General features: G+C 55.0%; 6 protein-coding genes across 6 annotated transcripts; 5 read left to right on the top strand and 1 right to left on the bottom strand.

Annotated features, from left to right (window-relative positions):
- The first annotated feature begins 615 nt into the window (after positions 1-615).
- Positions 616-1,830, top strand: BZA05DRAFT_471902 (galactosyl transferase GMA12/MNN10 family-domain-containing protein). The gene is made up of 3 exons (XM_051487984.1): positions 616-995; positions 1,060-1,481; positions 1,598-1,830. The coding sequence occupies exons 1-3, from the start codon at positions 716-718 to the stop codon at positions 1,811-1,813; spliced, it is 918 nt and encodes a 305-aa protein (XP_051342140.1). The 5' UTR covers positions 616-715; the 3' UTR covers positions 1,814-1,830.
- A 452-nt stretch (positions 1,831-2,282) lies between these two features.
- On the bottom strand, positions 2,283-3,865 carry BZA05DRAFT_434370 (eukaryotic integral membrane protein-domain-containing protein). The gene is made up of 4 exons (XM_051486317.1): positions 3,601-3,865; positions 3,352-3,527; positions 2,994-3,305; positions 2,283-2,956 (listed from the first exon to the last, which is right to left on the bottom strand). The coding sequence occupies exons 1-4, from the start codon at positions 3,838-3,840 to the stop codon at positions 2,572-2,574; spliced, it is 1,113 nt and encodes a 370-aa protein (XP_051342139.1). The 5' UTR covers positions 3,841-3,865; the 3' UTR covers positions 2,283-2,571.
- Positions 3,866-4,752: 887 nt separating this feature from the next.
- Positions 4,753-6,605, top strand: BZA05DRAFT_221069 (L-Aspartase-like protein). Its single transcript, XM_051479719.1, has one exon. The coding sequence runs from the start codon at positions 4,920-4,922 to the stop codon at positions 6,366-6,368; it is 1,449 nt and encodes a 482-aa protein (XP_051342138.1). The 5' UTR covers positions 4,753-4,919; the 3' UTR covers positions 6,369-6,605.
- Positions 6,606-8,004: 1,399 nt separating this feature from the next.
- On the top strand, positions 8,005-8,915 carry BZA05DRAFT_221087 (uncharacterized protein). The gene is made up of 4 exons (XM_051479720.1): positions 8,005-8,178; positions 8,285-8,301; positions 8,418-8,566; positions 8,786-8,915. The coding sequence occupies exons 1-4, from the start codon at positions 8,132-8,134 to the stop codon at positions 8,822-8,824; spliced, it is 252 nt and encodes an 83-aa protein (XP_051342137.1). The 5' UTR covers positions 8,005-8,131; the 3' UTR covers positions 8,825-8,915.
- Positions 8,916-9,006: 91 nt separating this feature from the next.
- Positions 9,007-10,472, top strand: BZA05DRAFT_424404 (WD40-repeat-containing domain protein; the record flags this gene model as incomplete). Its single annotated transcript, XM_051485912.1, has 3 exons — positions 9,007-9,834; positions 9,900-10,337; positions 10,401-10,472. The coding sequence occupies 3 exons, from the start codon at positions 9,007-9,009 to the stop codon at positions 10,470-10,472; spliced, it is 1,338 nt and encodes a 445-aa protein (XP_051342136.1).
- A 2,863-nt stretch (positions 10,473-13,335) lies between these two features.
- Positions 13,336-17,154, top strand: BZA05DRAFT_333439 (WD40-repeat-containing domain protein; the record flags this gene model as incomplete). Its single annotated transcript, XM_051480683.1, has 5 exons — positions 13,336-14,081; positions 14,203-14,322; positions 14,458-14,814; positions 14,897-15,376; positions 15,435-17,154. The coding sequence occupies 5 exons, from the start codon at positions 13,336-13,338 to the stop codon at positions 17,152-17,154; spliced, it is 3,423 nt and encodes a 1,140-aa protein (XP_051342135.1).
- Between the last annotated feature and the right edge of the window lie 543 nt (positions 17,155-17,697).

Below are 17,697 nucleotides of genomic sequence, written 5' to 3'. Positions count from 1 at the left end.
CAGACAGACGGGTCTACACTCCCATTACTACCTACTCTGCCCGGACACACCAGCCTTCACCCCGCGAATCGGGAACGCGAGGGCTCAGGGAAATGGCCGCACAGAAGAGTGACAGCTTGTGATGCGCATATAGCCCTGTGGTAGCCGCGATAAGCGAGGCGCGTTCAATGTTACCAGGTGTCAACTCAAACTTGAGCTGAGAAAAAAAGTATGTATTCTATCGATCCTCCCGCACGGCAGCATTGTCTCAAGCTAACATACCAGACTCGACGACTCGACACGACTCGACACTTGCCCCCCGAGAGCTGAGAAAAAAAGAGAAGCAGGAGAACTACATGACCGTGTTAACTTGAGTATTTCCTACCATATTCGAAGATCCGCTCGTTCCCGACTTCGAAAGGACCTCTGGCTTGGCACCCACGGAGCCCGATCGGGGAATTCAACAAGTGTGAAACTTTACCAAGCTTCGAGCCCATCCCCTTCCCGCCGCGACTCTGTCAGCTCGTTAAAGCAATCTTAATCTACTTTCTCGACCTCCGGAAGATACCAGCTCCAGCACTCACCCGCCCGACCGCTCGCCCGCTGCGCCCGTCCGCCCGCCCAGCAGCCCCACCGCCGAACGGCCCTCCCCCCACCCCCCCCACACTCGTTCTTCTCCTATCTACTATCCACACACACGCGCGGCAAAAAAGAAACCCCGAAAGATTGATAGAAAATGCACTTTGCGCTCCCGACACGGGGGAACCACCGGTCTTCGCCGTTCCTGACGAACTCGGTATCGCGCAGCTATATCCCTCGAGGACTGCACCGGCCGCTATGCGTTCTCGTGGTCTTCCTGGTGGCCGTGTTCGTGCTCCTGCGCACCCTGTCTGGCGATGGACGGCCGACCGATGCCCCAAGGACCGTCATGGTGCTCGTCCTCAATCGCACCGACCACTCCAATGAACATATCAACAGGATCGTGGCGAACAGACAGGAGTATGCGAAGGCTCACGGTATGCACCCCCTTCCTCCCACCCCCCATCGTGGAGCAACTCCCCCGCTGATAGACAGACATAGGCTACGGTCTCTCCATCAAAAGCGTGGCCGACTACCCCGGCGGCGGCGCATCCAGCGAGTGGGCGAAGGTGCCCGCGATCCGGCACGCCATGGCGACCTACAAGTACTCTGAGTACTTCTGGTACCTCGACCAGGACGCGATCATCATGAACCCGTCGCTATCCCTCGAGGAGCACGTTCTCGGCCGGCTCAGCTCGCTGATGCGGCGCGACGTACCGATCGTCCCGCCCAGCTCGGTGATCAAGACGTACCGCCACGTGCCCGCGGAGCGCATACAGTTCATTCTCACGCAGGATAGGGAAGGCCTCCAGCCAGGGAGCATGATCATTAAGAGCGGAGCCTGGGCAAATTACTTCCTCGATGCCTGGTATGACCCGATGTTTAGGTTTTACAACTTTGCGAAGAAGGAGAGACATGCTTTGGTACCGCTCACTCCCCTCACCCCCCCTCCATTCTCCCCGTCCCCCCTTGCCTCACGTCAATGCTCCCCCCAAAAGCGTTTATAAACGTCTTCGAATCTAACGGCACTTCTACATAGGAACATATCGTCCAATGGCACCCGACCATCTTGACGAAGCTGGCACTAATCCCGCAGAAGGTGCTAGGCGCATACACGCCGGCTGCCCAAGCGGGCGGTGCATACGAGGACGGGGACTTTGTAATACTATTCCACGAGTGCTGGAAACCCGGACGGAGCTGCGAGAAGGAGTTCAACACGTACTGGGAGAAGAGACAGACCGCCGAGGAGTCATAGATGGGATGTAATGTGCAAAGAAGAAAACGAAAGAAAAAAGAAGAAAGAAAGAAGAAAGAAAGAAAGAAAGAAGAAGAAGAAGAAGAAAAAGAGATACAACGAGTGTGGCGTGTGGGAAGGGATGAGATGATTGAGTGTTGTTGTTGTTTTTGGGAGGGTTATATGTGGTTCCTTCTTTTGTGTTTCACTGTCACTCTGTCACTCTGTGTCTCTGTTGCTTTTCTTTTTTGGGTTCCGATCTGCTTGCTTGCTTGCCTGCAGGTGGACGGATTATTGGGAAATACGTTCGTCTATAAGTATGTGCTGGAGCGTTGCTGCGTCGGTCGGTTATCATAAACGGAAAGGGCTTTGTTTTTTACTTTGGTTCATAGGTGTATGTATCTTCATCGTCATCATCCCCCTTTGCAAAGTAATGGAAACTGTTTGTTTGGGGTATCTCTCTCTCTCACACACACACACTCTCTCTCTCACACACACACACTCTCTCTCTCACACACACACTCTCTCTTCCCATAATATCTCTAAAGAAAAACACACATCCTAGAGTACTCACTCTCCCACTATCCTCTTCGAGGGTATTATGATAGATTCCCGTCCGCAACCAAATACGCCAAAAATAAAACAGAACGGAATTGGAAAAGAAAGAAAAAATGTACAGAACATCGCACCGACCCAACCCAACCCATTACAAGACAAGACACAAAAATTCATGATCCCCCCACCCAAGTATCTACACCGCATCCCCCCTATCCCTCCAACTATGCGTCGGTATGATCCAGCCTCGTCTCGCCCAACACCGCCGACGGTGCGCCACCACCAGAGCCGGAGTTCTTATTCGCGGCGGCATGCAGCTGCTGATCCAGCGCCTTGAGGGCGAGCGCTCTTCTGCGCTCCGCCTCGGCACGGGCACTGCCGACTCGTCCGCCGCTGCCCGGGTGCGGGCCCAGCAGCGTGGAGAGGTTGGCGGAGTCGCGGGCTTGCGCTTGCGAGTTGGACGCGGATACGTCCGCAGCAGAGAAGGGAGTGCAGATGTGCAGCGCGAGCAGGATGTTGTAGATTATGCTTGAGAGCAGCGCGATCGGCGTGTGCAATGGGTCCGGGAAGAAGTAGGCGCTGGCGGTGTTGGCATTATTAGTGGGAGAGCTGTGGGGAAGGCGTGGGAGGTGGCGGGCTAGCTTACATCGCGAAGATCTCGCTCGCATCGCCCTTCAGCGATGGGGCTTGGTTGCTTCCTAGGTCTGGGAACGAGCGCTTGTAGAACCGCAGGTAGGTCCAGCTCGAAAAGAACCCCAGCCATGCGAGGACCGCTGCCACATCTGTGCCAAAGATCGGACCCGAGAGGGTGTTGACCAGCAGGAACATGGCCGGAAAGTGCTTCACGCGGATCTTGACGATGCCTTTGAACAGCGTCACTGTGTGCTCGGGGACTAGTTGCTTGAACGCCACCAGGAAGCCGGCTTGGAGGGCTACGCCGCCGCATATTGTCGTGTAGCTGGGAGAGTCAGCGGGAGAGGAGCAAGAGGAACGGGGGGAGCTACGATCTGAGAATGTTCCCCGTGACGGCAAACCAGGCGATGTAGACGACGAACGCCAGGAAGTTGGGTACTATCGACACGACCAGCAGGAACTTCCCGAACTCTGCGGAACCCCAAGCACGCTCCAGGTACTTCCCGCCGTAGAAGAGTGTCGCCAAAGTGATGGCCAAGGTAAAGATCTATGCACCACCCTCCATCGTCAGCGAACGTCCGTAGTTAACTCCTCGACCTGGGGGGAGGTGTTCTCCGCACATTCGTCTCTATTAGACTACTCGTGACGAACGTCCACGGATACACGATCGACAGTGCAGGTACCACGGTCAAATACGGCACGGTAAAGAACTGGCCGTGACCTTCCGACTCTCCGGAACTGTCTGACTGCGATTGTTCGTTCATCCGAGCGCGGTATCGCAGCGCTCCCGTCAGGATCGATAGACATGTGCAGATGAGAAGACATGTTCGTGTGAGTGGCGGGATGTTCAGCCGTGCCATTCTGGGCGGTGGGCGGGAGGGCGGGAGGGCGGGAGGGCGGGAGGGGCTGAGGTTGGGGAATAATTTGTGGGATTCGCCGAGGGTGGAAAAAGGGTCTCGTGGGATGGAGGGTTTGCGGGCTGGAGCTAGGCTTGGCGCATACGAGTGTCGATCGCTATGTAGAAAACGGCGGTAGCGATAAACGGGCGCTTGGTGATCATAGGTTATCACGCTCGAAATGAGTGGAGCCTGCAAGACTGGAAGAGTGATTGGTGAATTATTCACACTGTTCGGCTGGTGAGGAGGGTGAGATCCAAGCTCTTGGAAGCTCCTCTAGGGCCATTCAGGGTCCTCTTGGAGGACTGTCAGCACTCCAGGATCGGAGGATCCCGAGTGATAGCTTAGTCAAGACTGGCTTCTACACTTGCTTGGAATTCGAACACGTTACACACGTCGGAAAGCCATGATGCTGCTTTAGTCGCCAGAAATCGCGAGTTATGCTTAACACGCTCCCCGTCCATATGCACGCCAACTCCAGGGGCAAGCACATCTCTTGCAAGTGAGCAGTTACCGGGTTCCTCCGTCTGTGCGGAAAGCCTGACGATGGTTCGATGTCGGTCTGTAGAGTACGAGGCCAGTAGCCCCGGCGACTGCGAAGAGCACATAGGGTGGCAGCAAGGGGGAGTGTATCGTTCAAGCCTCTGAAAACCGCTCTGTACAGTCTTTTGTTTCCCGATGTTTCCCGGCATGAGTCGCTGTACGAGAACAATAATGGGGTTTGATCATGCTGGAAAGCAGTGCGTTGTGGTTCGACCTCCCTCGTTCATCAGGCGTTGGTGGCATGAATGGGGGATGGATGATCTGCAGCGAGCAGATGTCGGTGCCAATGGCGGGGTAGTTTTCAAAGAGCCGCAAATCACACTTTTAGGTTGCCCCCACATGGAGTACCCAGCAGTCAAATTTTATTCCTGCCTTCTCAGCACGAAGACCCGCCCGAAGTCTTCCGTAAATCTTCTCCTCCAACCCCAATTGATCCTCGTACAAATAGCCCTTTCGATTGCTGTTCCGCTGTCTGGACTTTCAGAAACAAATCCGCAACCATGGCTTCCAACAACAACATCTACCAGACCCCCCTCTCCTCCCGCTATGCCTCCAAGGAGATGGCTGAACTCTTCTCGCCAGCTACCCGCTTCAGCACATGGCGCCAGCTCTGGCTCTGGCTCGCTAAGGCTGAGAAACAGCTGGGTCTTGCAATCTCAGACGAGGCCATCGAGCAGATGGAGGCCCACCTTACCCTCACCGACGAGGACTTCGCCGTCGCCGCTGAGGAGGAGAAGCGCCGGCGTCACGACGTCATGGCCCACGTCCACGCATTCGGCCAGAACGCCCCGGCGGCGGCTGGAATCATTCACTGGGGGGCTACCTCCTGCTACTGCACCGACAACGCGGACCTGATATTCCTCAAGAAGGGACTGGACCTTCTGCTTCCCAAGCTGGCGAATGTGATCCACAAGCTCTCCCAGTTCGCCGTCGAGTACAAGGACATGGCAACTCTAGGCTACACCCACTACCAGGCTGCACAGCTCACCACCGTCGGAAAGCGTGCATGCCTCTGGATCCAGGACTTGCTCTTCGACCTGCGCAACCTGACCCGCGCACGCGACGACCTCGGATTCCGTGGAGTCAAGGGAACCACCGGAACACAGGCCTCGTTCCTCCAGATCTTCAACGGCGACCACGACAAGGTTGAGGAGCTGGACCGCCTCGTCACCGAGTTTGCCGGTTTCGCGTACGCTTACCCCATCACCAGTCAGACATACTCTCGCAAGATCGACGCGGATGTGATCTCTGCACTCTCTTCCTTCGGCGCTACATGTCAGCGCATCGGCAGCGACATCCGCCATCTCGCCGCCACCAAGGAGATCGAGGAGCCCTTCGAGAAGGACCAGATCGGATCGTCCGCCATGGCCTACAAGCGCAATCCCATGCGCAGCGAGCGTATGTGTTCCCTCGGCCGTCACCTTGCCAACCTCAACAAGGACGCCCTCGACACCTACGCTGCACAGTGGTTCGAACGCACGCTCGACGACTCGGCCATCCGCCGCATCGACATCCCCAGCTCGTTCCTGACGGGCGACATCCTCCTGCGCATCCTCGACAACGTAGTGTCGGGACTCGTCGTCTACCCCGCCGTCATCAACCGACGCATCAAGGACGAGCTGCCCTTCATGGCCACCGAGAACTTCATCATGCGCCTGGTGAACATGGGTGGTAACCGACAGGACGCGCACGAGAAGATCCGCGTGCTCAGTCACGAGGCCTCGGCTGTCGTCAAGCTCGAGGGCAAGGACAACGACCTGATCGAGCGCATCAAGCGCGACGAGTTCTTCAAGCCCATCTGGGGCGAGATCGATACCCTGATGGACCCGAAGACGTTCGTCGGACGTGCGCCCGAGCAGGTCGTCAAGTTTGTCAACACCGAGGTTGCGAAGGCGCTGGCGCCGTGGAAGAGCCAACTGAGCACTGAGGTCAGCCAGTTGAACGTCTAGACGGGATGAAGATGAGGTGGTGGGAATGCGTGTCGTTGTATCCGGTGTATTGGGTGTATCATGGTTGGTTGGCTGGGGTCTAGTAGGGGATTTGGATTTGTTTTAGATGGGAGTTTTCTCTCTGTCTCCGTCTCTATTCGACGTAAAAAAAAAGCAAGATTTCGTATCGGGACAATGCGGACGGGTTCGATTGAGATTTGGGTTGCTGCTGGAGAACGAGAGGAGAGATGACTCCTATCACCGGCATGCAAATGCCGTGTCATCCTTTTTCCTCCCCATCAAAGTTATCCCCAATCTCAGATCACGTGCCAGGGGGTGCAGAATAGCATCCAAGAAACCTAGGCAGGATTCCAAGGGGATCTCTTTACTCTAGTTAGCCTCCGCGCACCATTTCGGACGCAAGGCATGGGTGCATCTCTAGAGCAGAGTAGGCAGTCGGCCACTCGGCCACGGTATGTGTCTATATATCGATCGTCAACTTCTTGGGCTTCGCGGGATGTTGAGAATCGCGGCGGGCTTGGCCACGACCTCGTCTACTAGTAGTTCATAGGTGGACAGCACTATGACAGTAACTAAGGAGATGCCCTTGGAAGAATTGCGCGTGTGGGCAGCAGCACCAGCAGCACCAGCAGCAGCAGCAAGCAAGCAAGCAGCACGCAGACAAGCCCCATTCATTCTGCAGACAAGCCCCGTCCATTCATTCGGATTCTCCAGACTTCGCCTCGCTCCACCCTGTCCCTTTCCTCGCTCGCTCGGTCGTCCATCTGCCCGCTCCGCGCCCGCGCCCGCCCGCCAGTCAGTCATGCGTGTCGACCTTCTCGAGCCTACGACTTTCTACACGGCGTCGCGGTAGAGAAGAGTACAGGTATCTAACAACTATCTCCGTCCCACCCCCGTCCGTCCATCCCACATCCCACATCCGTCGTATCCATGAAATCTTTCCCACCAATCAATCCCAATCCCCATTCCGCAAGCACAAGCACAAGCACAAGCAAAGGCCCAACCCCATCTCCTGGAAACCCAGACACTCAACAGACAGCCAGACAGACAGACACGCAAACCAAAAAGCTCGAGAACCTAACGCAGCGCAACGCAACGCACGCAACGCACGCAACGCACGCCCGCCCTGCCGCCGCCGCCGCCGCCGCTGCTGCTCGTTACTCTTCCATACATCTTACCTATCCCCACGTTAATCCAAACTAACTACCTAACCCAAAACCCTCTTACATACACAGTTCAAACCGCCATCTACCTATTACACATACATACCATCCTACCGTAGAGTAGCTCGACGTCCTGTTTGCCTATCGATTGGGCTGCCTGGAAGATACATCTCAACCCGGCCCCCTCTAGAGTACACTGCTCCGCCGCCCATACCAACCACATCCAAACTCTATCATCAAACAATATCTTCCCTCTACATACCATACCGTGAAAGACTTCTCGTAGCAACAACCGCAACAACCGCAACCACACCACGCACCGCTGCAATCCCCCCATCCCCCCATCTCCACACAGCCAAGTCAGCAAGTCCCCGTCAATCACACAGAGACCCGCTCACACTACCACCCCGTCCAGGTCCCTCATCCAACATCACAGGCAACCATACACCCACCACCACCACTACCACCACCACAACCACAACCACCCACCACAACCACCACCACCAACACCCCCGGGCTGCCAGCTTACTCCTGCTGTCGCCCTCTGGTCACCCCACCATCTGCTGTCGACCCCGTGACCCGAGTGGCTATACAATCATCATGGCGGACTTGCTCTCTTCGGACCAGGTCAATTACATGATCTGGAGGCGAGTACCACCCACACCCACACGCATACACACGGACGCAGGCGCGCTTGTGGTTTGACATCCAACCGTACAGTAAGCTAACGCTCTATATATTCGAACGAAGCAGGTATCTCCAAGAATCAGGTTCGTAGTCGGAAAGTCCCTTTCCTTGCTCCCAGCACTCCACGTCTTTCCAATCATCCCTCACCCCCCCGGTTCTCAAGCGCGCAGAGTACTGATTACGCATCCACTGTATACAGGGTTCCGCGATTCGGCGTTTGCTTTTCAACGCGATTCGAAGGTCGAGAGGCTCGATCCAACCTATAGGACACACGTCAAAGTTGGCTTGTTGATTTACCTCATCCAGCGCGGATTACAATATGAGGAAGTGGCGGCGCAGGTGGATCGCGTATGTTTGTCCGTCCCCGTGTGTGTGAGTGGTGGTTGTGGTTGTGGTGTTGGCTGCGGTGGTTGTGGTGGTGATGATGGTTGCGGTGGTTGAGGTGGTGGTGGGGGGGTCGGTGGGTGTGCCGGTGTGGGTGGAAGTTGTGATTGCGGGGAAGACAGTGGCTCGGATCGCGCTGACGACTGTCGCATCCGATCCAGGATGGAACTATCAGGAAACCAGCCAAACCATTTCATTTCCTTCCCTCGACTGCAGCACTAGTTCTCGACGAAGATGAGGGCGTCGGCTCGGACGGACACCATTTGGACGACGACCTGGATGCGGATGGGTCGGCGGAGGATGTGGGCGAGGATGAGGAGGATGCAGATTCGATCACCCTACACACGAAGGCTTCGCCAGCTACCGCGTCCGTTACCAGCGCCAGTGCGAAGAGGCAGCATGTAATGGAAGACGGGGTCAATGGGGTGTCGAAGAAGCGGAGGAAGAAGACCGGCAACAGTGTCACTGACGATGGAGATGTCATGATGGCAGATACTGTTCCTTCGCCACCCCTCACTGAAGAGATCCCCATCACCAACGGACGCAGCGTCGGAACGCAGATAGAGGAGCCGGTGGAGATACTGGAACCTGATATGGTCATCGTGGAAGACGGCGAGAAGGGGACACTGTCCTGCGCCTGGAATCCCGTGGTAACAACCCTGCTGGCTACAGCTAGCATGGGTTCAGCCGCCTTGATATGGAACGTTCCTGAGGAGTCGACTTCGGCCGAAGCACTCGAACACATTGACTTGTCCCATGAGCCCTCACGTAAGAGCACGGACAAAGCTAAGGTTACGGCTATACGCTGGAGTCCTGAAGGCAATCAACTGGCCAGTGGCTCTTACGATGGACAGACACGGATATGGTCGGTGGACGGTAGATTGGAGCACGGCATGTGGTTACACTTTGCTCCACCCACGTCGCTGAAATGGAACAAGACGGCCAAGGTGCTGCTTGCGCTGTCGTGTGACGGAAAGATGATCGCCTGGGACACAACGAACGGCGAAACCATCCGAATGTTCGACATGGGCAAGGAGGGGATAAACGAGATTGAGTGGATTTCGACGATGCAGTTCATTGCATGTGGAGACAACGGTGATATCCATCAGTTTGACATAGGAGTCGATGGGCCATTACATTCACACACAGCGCATCAGGGAGAGGTTGCCTGTATCGCATGGGACGAGGCGACCGAAACCGTCGCCACTGGCGGCGCTGATGCATCGGTTCTTGTGTGTACACGCATCATTTTGGGCTTTCGTTCGATGGGGATGGATTGCTAACCTGCTCGCTTTAGATATGGCACAAGCCTAGCAAAGAGTCAAAGCCAGAAAACAAACTCCAGGGGCACACGGCTCCTATTGTTTCGGTTGCCTGGCAACCCGGTGCCGAATTCGTTGCAGCATCGCCCAAGCGAATATTGGCTTCCGCGTCGGATGACTGTACCGTGCGTATATGGGAGGTGGGGTCTCGGACCTGCCTTCGTGTGCTCTCTCGACACCTCGATCCCATCGAGCGTATATGTTTCTCGCCCGACGGGAGCCGGCTGGCATCAGGGGCGAATGGAGCCGTCTTGGTTTGGCGGGTTGAATCGGGGACTCTGACACACGTTTACGATCGGTCCAGATCTCAGCGGAAAAATGGAACAGTGATACCCGACGATGTCAGTGAGATTGGCGAGATCTCATGGGATGAGGGCGGCCAACGTCTCGCCATCGGGGAGGGGTCGAACAAGGTGAATAGCTCCGTTGACATCCAACATGACGTAGGTGAACGGGATATTAACCGATATATGCAGTGCGCCGTCATCACCATAGGCTCGAAAGGATCGACGACACCAGCGCCGACGACGAGTAATGGATCGGCATAGGACGTATGTTTGAGATACGGCTTTTTTTGGTTATTCCGGCGTTTTTTTCTTCCAGATTGGTTGATATCGAGGGGGTGGGTGGTGGAGGTGTCCCGAGATTGTTTTGTCCGAGACTAGCTCGCTCTATACATGGAGAATCATGTCTTGGATGATTCTTCAGGCGGGACGTAGTTGAATGGGCTTTGTGGACACCAATTGAGAGTTGAGGGGGTGAGGGGGTGAGAGGACTGCTGTGGCTTAATCTAAAGACTTTACAGGCGATCTACGGATGGATTGGATGGTGCAGGGCACTTTGTTGACGATATACTTCGTTTTCGATCTTTATCTTTTTTTGTTTCTTCTTTCTTTCTTTCTTTCCTTTTTCTTTTTTCTTTCCTTCTTCCTTCCTTTTTCTTCGGTCTTTCTTCTTTTTCTTCTTCTTCTCGTTTCCCGCCCACAGGATGGATACTGTAGATGATGAGACTCTTTGCGGGGTGGGGAACTGTATTACTAGCATTATTATGGGAGAGGGGTTTGCTTGCTTGGATGATTTATTGGTTCGTTGGTTCGCTGGCTCGTTGGTTCGCTGGCTCGTTGGTTCGCTGGTTCGTTGGGTTCGCGATCGTCGGCTTTGCTGGGGGAATCATTTGCTTGCTTGGTGCTTGGTGCTTGGTGCTTGGTTGATATCGTGGCTCTTTTACCTATATTTTATTCCCTCACACGCAGCCGGCCAGGTGAACTCGAAGTTACTTGCTGCAGAGTGTTTACGTGCTGGTGGTGTGTTGTTGTGCTTGTGCGTCTCGTATATGGAGTACCTATGGAAGTTTGGAAGTTTGGGACCGACAGATCGTCCGATTGATTGACTGATTGATTGATACAAGCTGGATGTCACTCGAGGGGGGGGTACCGTATACATAGAGTATAAAGCTGGCTGCTGGCCGGGGATGTCTGCAAATCTGACCGAGTACTGCGCCTCTCCACCCGGCCCCGGCCCGCACTCGGTGAGGCTTGAAGTGCAGTGCAGTGCAGCGGTGCGGTGTGGTTCAGTGCAGTGCAGTGGCGGCAGTGCAGCTGTGAAGCCGGGTACTCTACTTTACAGTGCAGATGTTACCCCCCCCTCTTTAAACAATAGGCGTTCGGACTCCAAGCATAAGCTGGAGCTGGCAGCTCGTCATGGCGGTGATAATAAATTCTGCGGCTGAGCCACATGCAGCCACTGATCTATGTAGTCCCAAACAATTACCTGCGGCGATGGGGGGGAGGCCAAACTTTCCGGTCGTGTGAGTACCATTTACAGTCTTGCTTACATAACCCCATAGTCATGGTGTGGTGTGTTGTTCCTTCAGGGTTCACGCCACATGCAGCCAAGCTTCGGCCGGCCGGTCGGTTCGCGACATGGATCATTATGGATGTGGATGGGGTGGGGTGTGGGTTGAAGGATCAAGCGAGATCCTGCGAAATTCTGCACAAGGGACAAGGGGGACTAGAGCCGATCCGTTGGCTGAGAGGGGGTCGTTTGGGTAGGTGGGTGGTGGCTGGGTGGGCACGAATGGGGGTTGAGATTAATGATGATGATGATGGTATTGGTGATATTGGTGATGTTGTTGGTGATGGGGACTGGTGGTGGTTATTGGTTCCAAGGGCTGTAAGTAAGAGAAGAAGGAGAGTGGGTGCTTGAGGGGCTATGTGCTCACATCTGCGGGTGTCCGCTCGCTCGCTCACTCACTCACTCACTCACTCGGAGCCAGAGGGAGAGGAGGAAGAACATCTGAGCCTGAGTGGGGAAACGAGACGGGGAGGAGAGGGGAGGAGAGGGGAGGAGAGAGAAAGCACTGGGCTTTGTTCGCTGTGCACGAAGCCTGCCATCATCGCGCACGCAGAGTTGAGTAGAGTAGGTGCCATAGAGTACCACTCCCTCACGGGCACGCACCACCACCACTCTTATTGCTTTTATTTCCTTCTGTCTCTCCCCGTTCCGCTAGTTGGTTGGTTACCACCGACCTGCCTCAGCCAACTAAGCAGCCTGCCACCACCACCAACACCACCACCCCTTGTGCCTGCTACTTCTGCTTCCGCCTCGGGCTCTGATCAGACACAGAAAACTTGTCAGCAGCCGTTGCCTTTGCTTCCTCCACTCGCCCTTCGAATCTAGAGTAACTTCTCCGCCCTCCGCCCTCCGCCCTCCGCGCACATTTGCTGTCATTGCAGTCTTGTCTTGCAGTCTTGTCTTGCAGTCCGCTCATTTTTTCGAACCCCCCAGCCCTCGCACACTGACTCCACACGCACACCCCTCCCCTCCCTCCCTCCTTCCCTCACTCCCTCGCTCAACATCGCCTACACTTTCCTACACCAATCTGAAGCCCAGTCACTCCATCATCACCATCATCATCGTCAACGCAAAACCCAACCACAAGCCACCCAGCACCCAATTCGGGGAACCGCTCGCGTCAATCTGAAGCCAGCTCCCATCATCGTCTTCGCACTCACTCACTCAACTCGATCCCATCCCGCTCAGAGAACCTCTCCTTTCTATTTGACACAACAGGATTGTACCCAGTCAAGGATCACGCGTTACCAACCCAACCAACCCCCCCAGGGCCCAACCGGCCAGCTTATCACACGCCTGCCCGCCCACCCGCTCCAACAACTCGCTTTCCCACCCCCCTCCCCCGCAAGCCCGCTAAACTAACTCTTCTGCCCTGCCGCCAAACGTCTGCACGACATATCACCCCCCCTCACATACTGTCATCTCTCGTCTCATATCCGGGTATATCTGGACCTCCATCGATGAAGAATTAGCGCCTCTGAACGGTCGATTGAGAACTTTACTTCCGTTCCCCACAGTCCTTTGCCAGCCTAGGGACGAAGACGGAACAACAAAGTAATGGCTGGTGTCTTCACTCCCGCTTCGAGGTCATCCACGGGCGGATCCGTGAAACTCACCCCTAACAACTCCCCCGGATACTTCTCTCGGGGAGGACCCAGTAGTAACAATAGCAATAGTTCGAACCCAAAGGCGCCGACGAAGCGTCAGTTCTCGGCCTCCACCAGCTCCACGTTCCCCGACAGCAGTCTGTCGCTGAGGCGCGTTATCGGCTGCTCGACCAATGCCTTCGATAGCCACCCTCCCACGCGATCGTTTGCGTATACCGCCGGTGCTGCCGCCGTCGTAGTCACCCTCGATGACAACCTACATGTCACCCAACGATTCTTCAGGGCGCGGCCGAACGCCCCTACGCTTACATCCGCTGCAGCGGGGGCGCATCTCACACCATCATCCACACCTCAGAGCGAAAGTAGAGTCCGTGCGGCGGCTTCCCTACGCGAAGCGGGTATCGGATACACACCGTCCTCGGCCGGGGCGTCGTTCGGCGACGACAGTTCGAACGGAAAGACGTGGACGGCGAGGGAGAGGATAAAGGCGGCCACGTGCCTGTCGTTCAGCCCCGATGGAAAGTGGTTAGCGGTCGGGGAGACGGGATATAACCCGCGCGTATTGATCTTTTCCATGTCGAAGGATGTCCAGAGCGACGTGCCTGTGGCGGCGATGTCGGAACATACTTTCGGCGTCAGAGATGTAGCTTTCAGTCCAGATTCAAAGTACTTGGCGAGCATAGGAACCGCGAATGAGTAAACCTTCCTTCCCCCCCTCCCCCCCCCCTCTCTTCCCCCGCTTTCTGGGAGGTTGGTGGTATGTGTGTGGTGGTGGGCATAGGTTGACACTTTCGACTGTGTGTGTGTGCGCGCGCAGCGGATTCATATATGTTTGGTCGTTGAACCCCAGCAAACCCGGACTCGTCCAACTCCATGCGAGCAATAAATGCACGAGCTTCATCCGACAGATTGCATGGATGGGCAGGACACTGGTGACGTGCGTTTCAGAATCCCGCAGAAAAAGAATAATTTCAAAGGAATCCCTGCCGAAAATTGCAATTTATGTGAGGCAGGTGATAAGCGCGAAAAAAAAACAGTAGTACTGACTTTGTCGTTTCTTGCGTTTTTACAGAGTTGGAACCCGCCACGTGAAATTATGGAGAACCGAAGAAGATGTTTGTGACGGCCGAAAATCGAAACGAAAGTGGAGGCTGACCCGCAAGCAACAGAAGCCAAATGCCTCGGGTCCGGTCGTTTTGCACGGCCGTAACGCGCTCCTCGGGAACATGTCGGATTCGACCATGAGCTGCATCGTGGGGATATCGGAGGACAAGGCCGTGGTGTGCTCGGAGCGGGGCGATATTTGTCTGCTCGAAGAGGCAGGCATGCGGTTCTCGAAGGTGGCCGACGCCGGCTTTGGCGTGCATTGCATCGCGGTCGACGTCGAGCGCAAATTCGCCTGGGTCGCCGGTAAGAATGGCAGCCATAGGTATGTCAATCTGCAGAAGGATGGGGAATTTGGATTCAGGGGGGTTTGATGGTCCTAAGGCTGATTCGAGGGGGTGTTTTAGTGCTCTGGTACTGGCGAATATCGTCCCGCCGACCCCGCCGGCTTCTCCATCGTCTTCGCGATCCAGCTCGCCGGTTCTTCCGTCGGGATGTCGCCGTGCCGATGTCGTCGCCATGGCCTCAATGTTTGGCCATCTGTTCACCCTGGATTCGAATCGGTCTCTGAAGATAATTAATATGTCCACGGTCGATGGCGTGCCCGTGCCGAACTCTATGGTCCGTGAGCTCCCTGCGCACAAGGATGCATGTTTGGGTGTCAGGCCGCTCCCTCGCAATCACCCCTCGGAGGCAGCTTTCTTCACCTGGTCGGCCGGAGGTGCTGTTTTGTTTTGGTGCTTGGATGGAATCTGCAAGGCCGAATTCCAGGTCATGTTGGAGCAACCGGCAGAAGGCGAGGATGATGTCAGCAACGAACTGAAGGTTGTTAGGGTTTCGGATGATGGGACGTTTTTCGTGTCTGGAGACAAATACGGAGTACTGCGGTAGGTATCGATGGACTCGAGAGGTAGGGGGATGGGCGTGCTGACGGGTGTCACACAGTGTCATCGATGGCGAATCTTTCGAACATTACTACGATGTCAAGGCACACAGCGGCGAGATCATGGATATCACCATGCACCAGGATACCATCGTCAGTTGTGCCAGGGACCGCACGGCTCAGGTGTTCAAAAGGATAAATGGAACCTGGACTTTGTCTCAGACGCTGGATGATCATACCGCCAGCGTTCAGAGGGTGCTCTTGTTGGAGAATGGGAACAAACTGTTGTCCTGTTCGACGGACCGAACGATAGTGATCAGAGAGTTGTGTCACCGAGAGGCACTCGACGGTACCGTTACGGACGCTTACATTCCGCTGCGAACACTCAACACCAAGGCGTCACCGATCCATTTGGCACCGCTGTCTGATTCCGCTTCGACGTTGCTGGTGTCAACTCTCGACCGTCAGATCATCAAATACGACCTCACTAACGGGAAGATTATCAACAGCTTCAAAGTCACGGATGAGACTGGGGATTCCGTCGTCATGGATGCCATCACACTATCGGAGGACAAGGGAAAGCCCAGGATCATCGTGGGCACTTCGACTACGGACAAGAGCATACGACTGTACGATCTCAACGGAGGTTTGGTTGATAAGGAGTGGGGGCATACGGAGGGTGTCAGCGATGTTTGTCTTCTGGAAGTCGGAAAGGAACGGGAGGGAGGAAGTACGACTGTCATCAGCACTGGAACGGACGGCACGATCATGATTTGGGATTTCTCGGAACGGGGGTCACAGGGAGTGAACGGCAACGGGACACCAAGTCGTGATTTGGAGGTTACACCGCAGAGGGATCTGACTGCAGCTCGGACTCCGTTGAGGAGGGTTCTTAGCAGGACGGAATTGATGGACTTTACACCGAGAGGTGGTAGCGGTAACAATTCGGAATTCTCGGGGGTCTCGGGCAGCAAGTCGGTCGGAAGCACATCTCCACCGAGGCCGCTCAGGAAGAAGGGGTCATTGTACGGACTGAATAGAACCCTCTCGGCGGTTTCGAAGGCTGGGAATGCGGTCCAGCAACAGACTATAACGCAATCGCAAGCGCAGCAGAACCAGTCGTCCACCTCATCTGAAGACTCGTTGGTCTCGCCGTCGACGCCGACAGCAGTAATAAACCCCGCCAATGCCAATGGCCGGGAAAGCCGGAAAGCCCGCGGGAGGACACCGAGTCCACCTGACGAGAAGACGCGGCTGGCTGCACCGCCAAGACGGTTAAGCTGCGATGCTAGGTCGTCTACCAGAGGACAGAGTAGAACGCGCGTCAAGAGCGATGCCAACAGCAATGGTCCCGGGTCCATGAACGCACTAGCGCAGAGTCTGACGCGGAGTCTGCGGAGCTTCCGAAAACGTGTCGAGCAAACGGGCCTGACGGAAAACGGTGCCCTCCGGCCAGAGATCATGAGAGGCCTTCAACGCGAACTGGGATTGACCGTCAAGGAACTGGGTGGCGATGACAAGAGCGGAGAGCGTGACGGAGAGAGCAGTTCCGGAGACGACGATACAATGGCGGCGATGTTGGAGGCATATTCGAGCAAGCTCTTGAGTATGGTGAACGATAGACTGGAAGAGCAGTTCCAGAAGAAGGAAGAGGAAGGGCAGCCGAAGACGAATGGCATAGCTGCGGCCAAGATGGACGTTCGCGTCAATGGAGAGAGTAGTAACGGCAACGGACTGGACCGAAGGAAATCCGGAAGAGCCGAAGTGACAGGAGAGGGTTAATCTCTCTCACAACAAGCAACTGCGTCTACCACGTTTTATTTTTCGTTTCGTTTCGTTTCGTTTCTTGGATTTGTTTGTGTTTGTGTTTGGGGCGTGGGTGTTTTTTATTTTTTTTCCTCCTTGAACTTGTGCAGCTAACGGTGGCATCGTCGAATTTGGTCCGTCCTTTGATATCTTTTTTTTTCGTTTTTCTTTCTTTTCTCTTTTTTCTTTCTTTTTTCTTCGCCTTTTTGTACAGCGGCGTAGGAGTTTGAGACTTGACATTGCTTGTTACTTTCCCTAGGTTTTTTTATGTTCTTGTCTTCGGGGGTTGTATTACTATTTTTTTGTTTTTTTACTACTCACGTTTTACTCCATTTATTCATCGGAGCCTTCCCTTTCCCTGGTTGTACATTTTTTCTTTCTTCTTCTTCTTTTTTCGATTCTGCTTCCTGGTTTGGGCTTTTCCTTCTTACTTACTTTGTACCTCACTTTAAAACTTTTAAGCTTTTTACTCATGTTAGGGTTTTCTGGTATACGGGGCGGGGGCAGGGGGGATGGTTT

This window comes from Tricharina praecox (genome assembly GCF_024521635.1).
Source record: "Tricharina praecox strain CBS 144465 chromosome Unknown BZA05scaffold_5, whole genome shotgun sequence".
NCBI lineage: Eukaryota > Fungi > Ascomycota > Pezizomycetes > Pezizales > Pyronemataceae > Tricharina > Tricharina praecox.
This window is presented reverse-complemented; position numbering and strand designations above follow the sequence as displayed.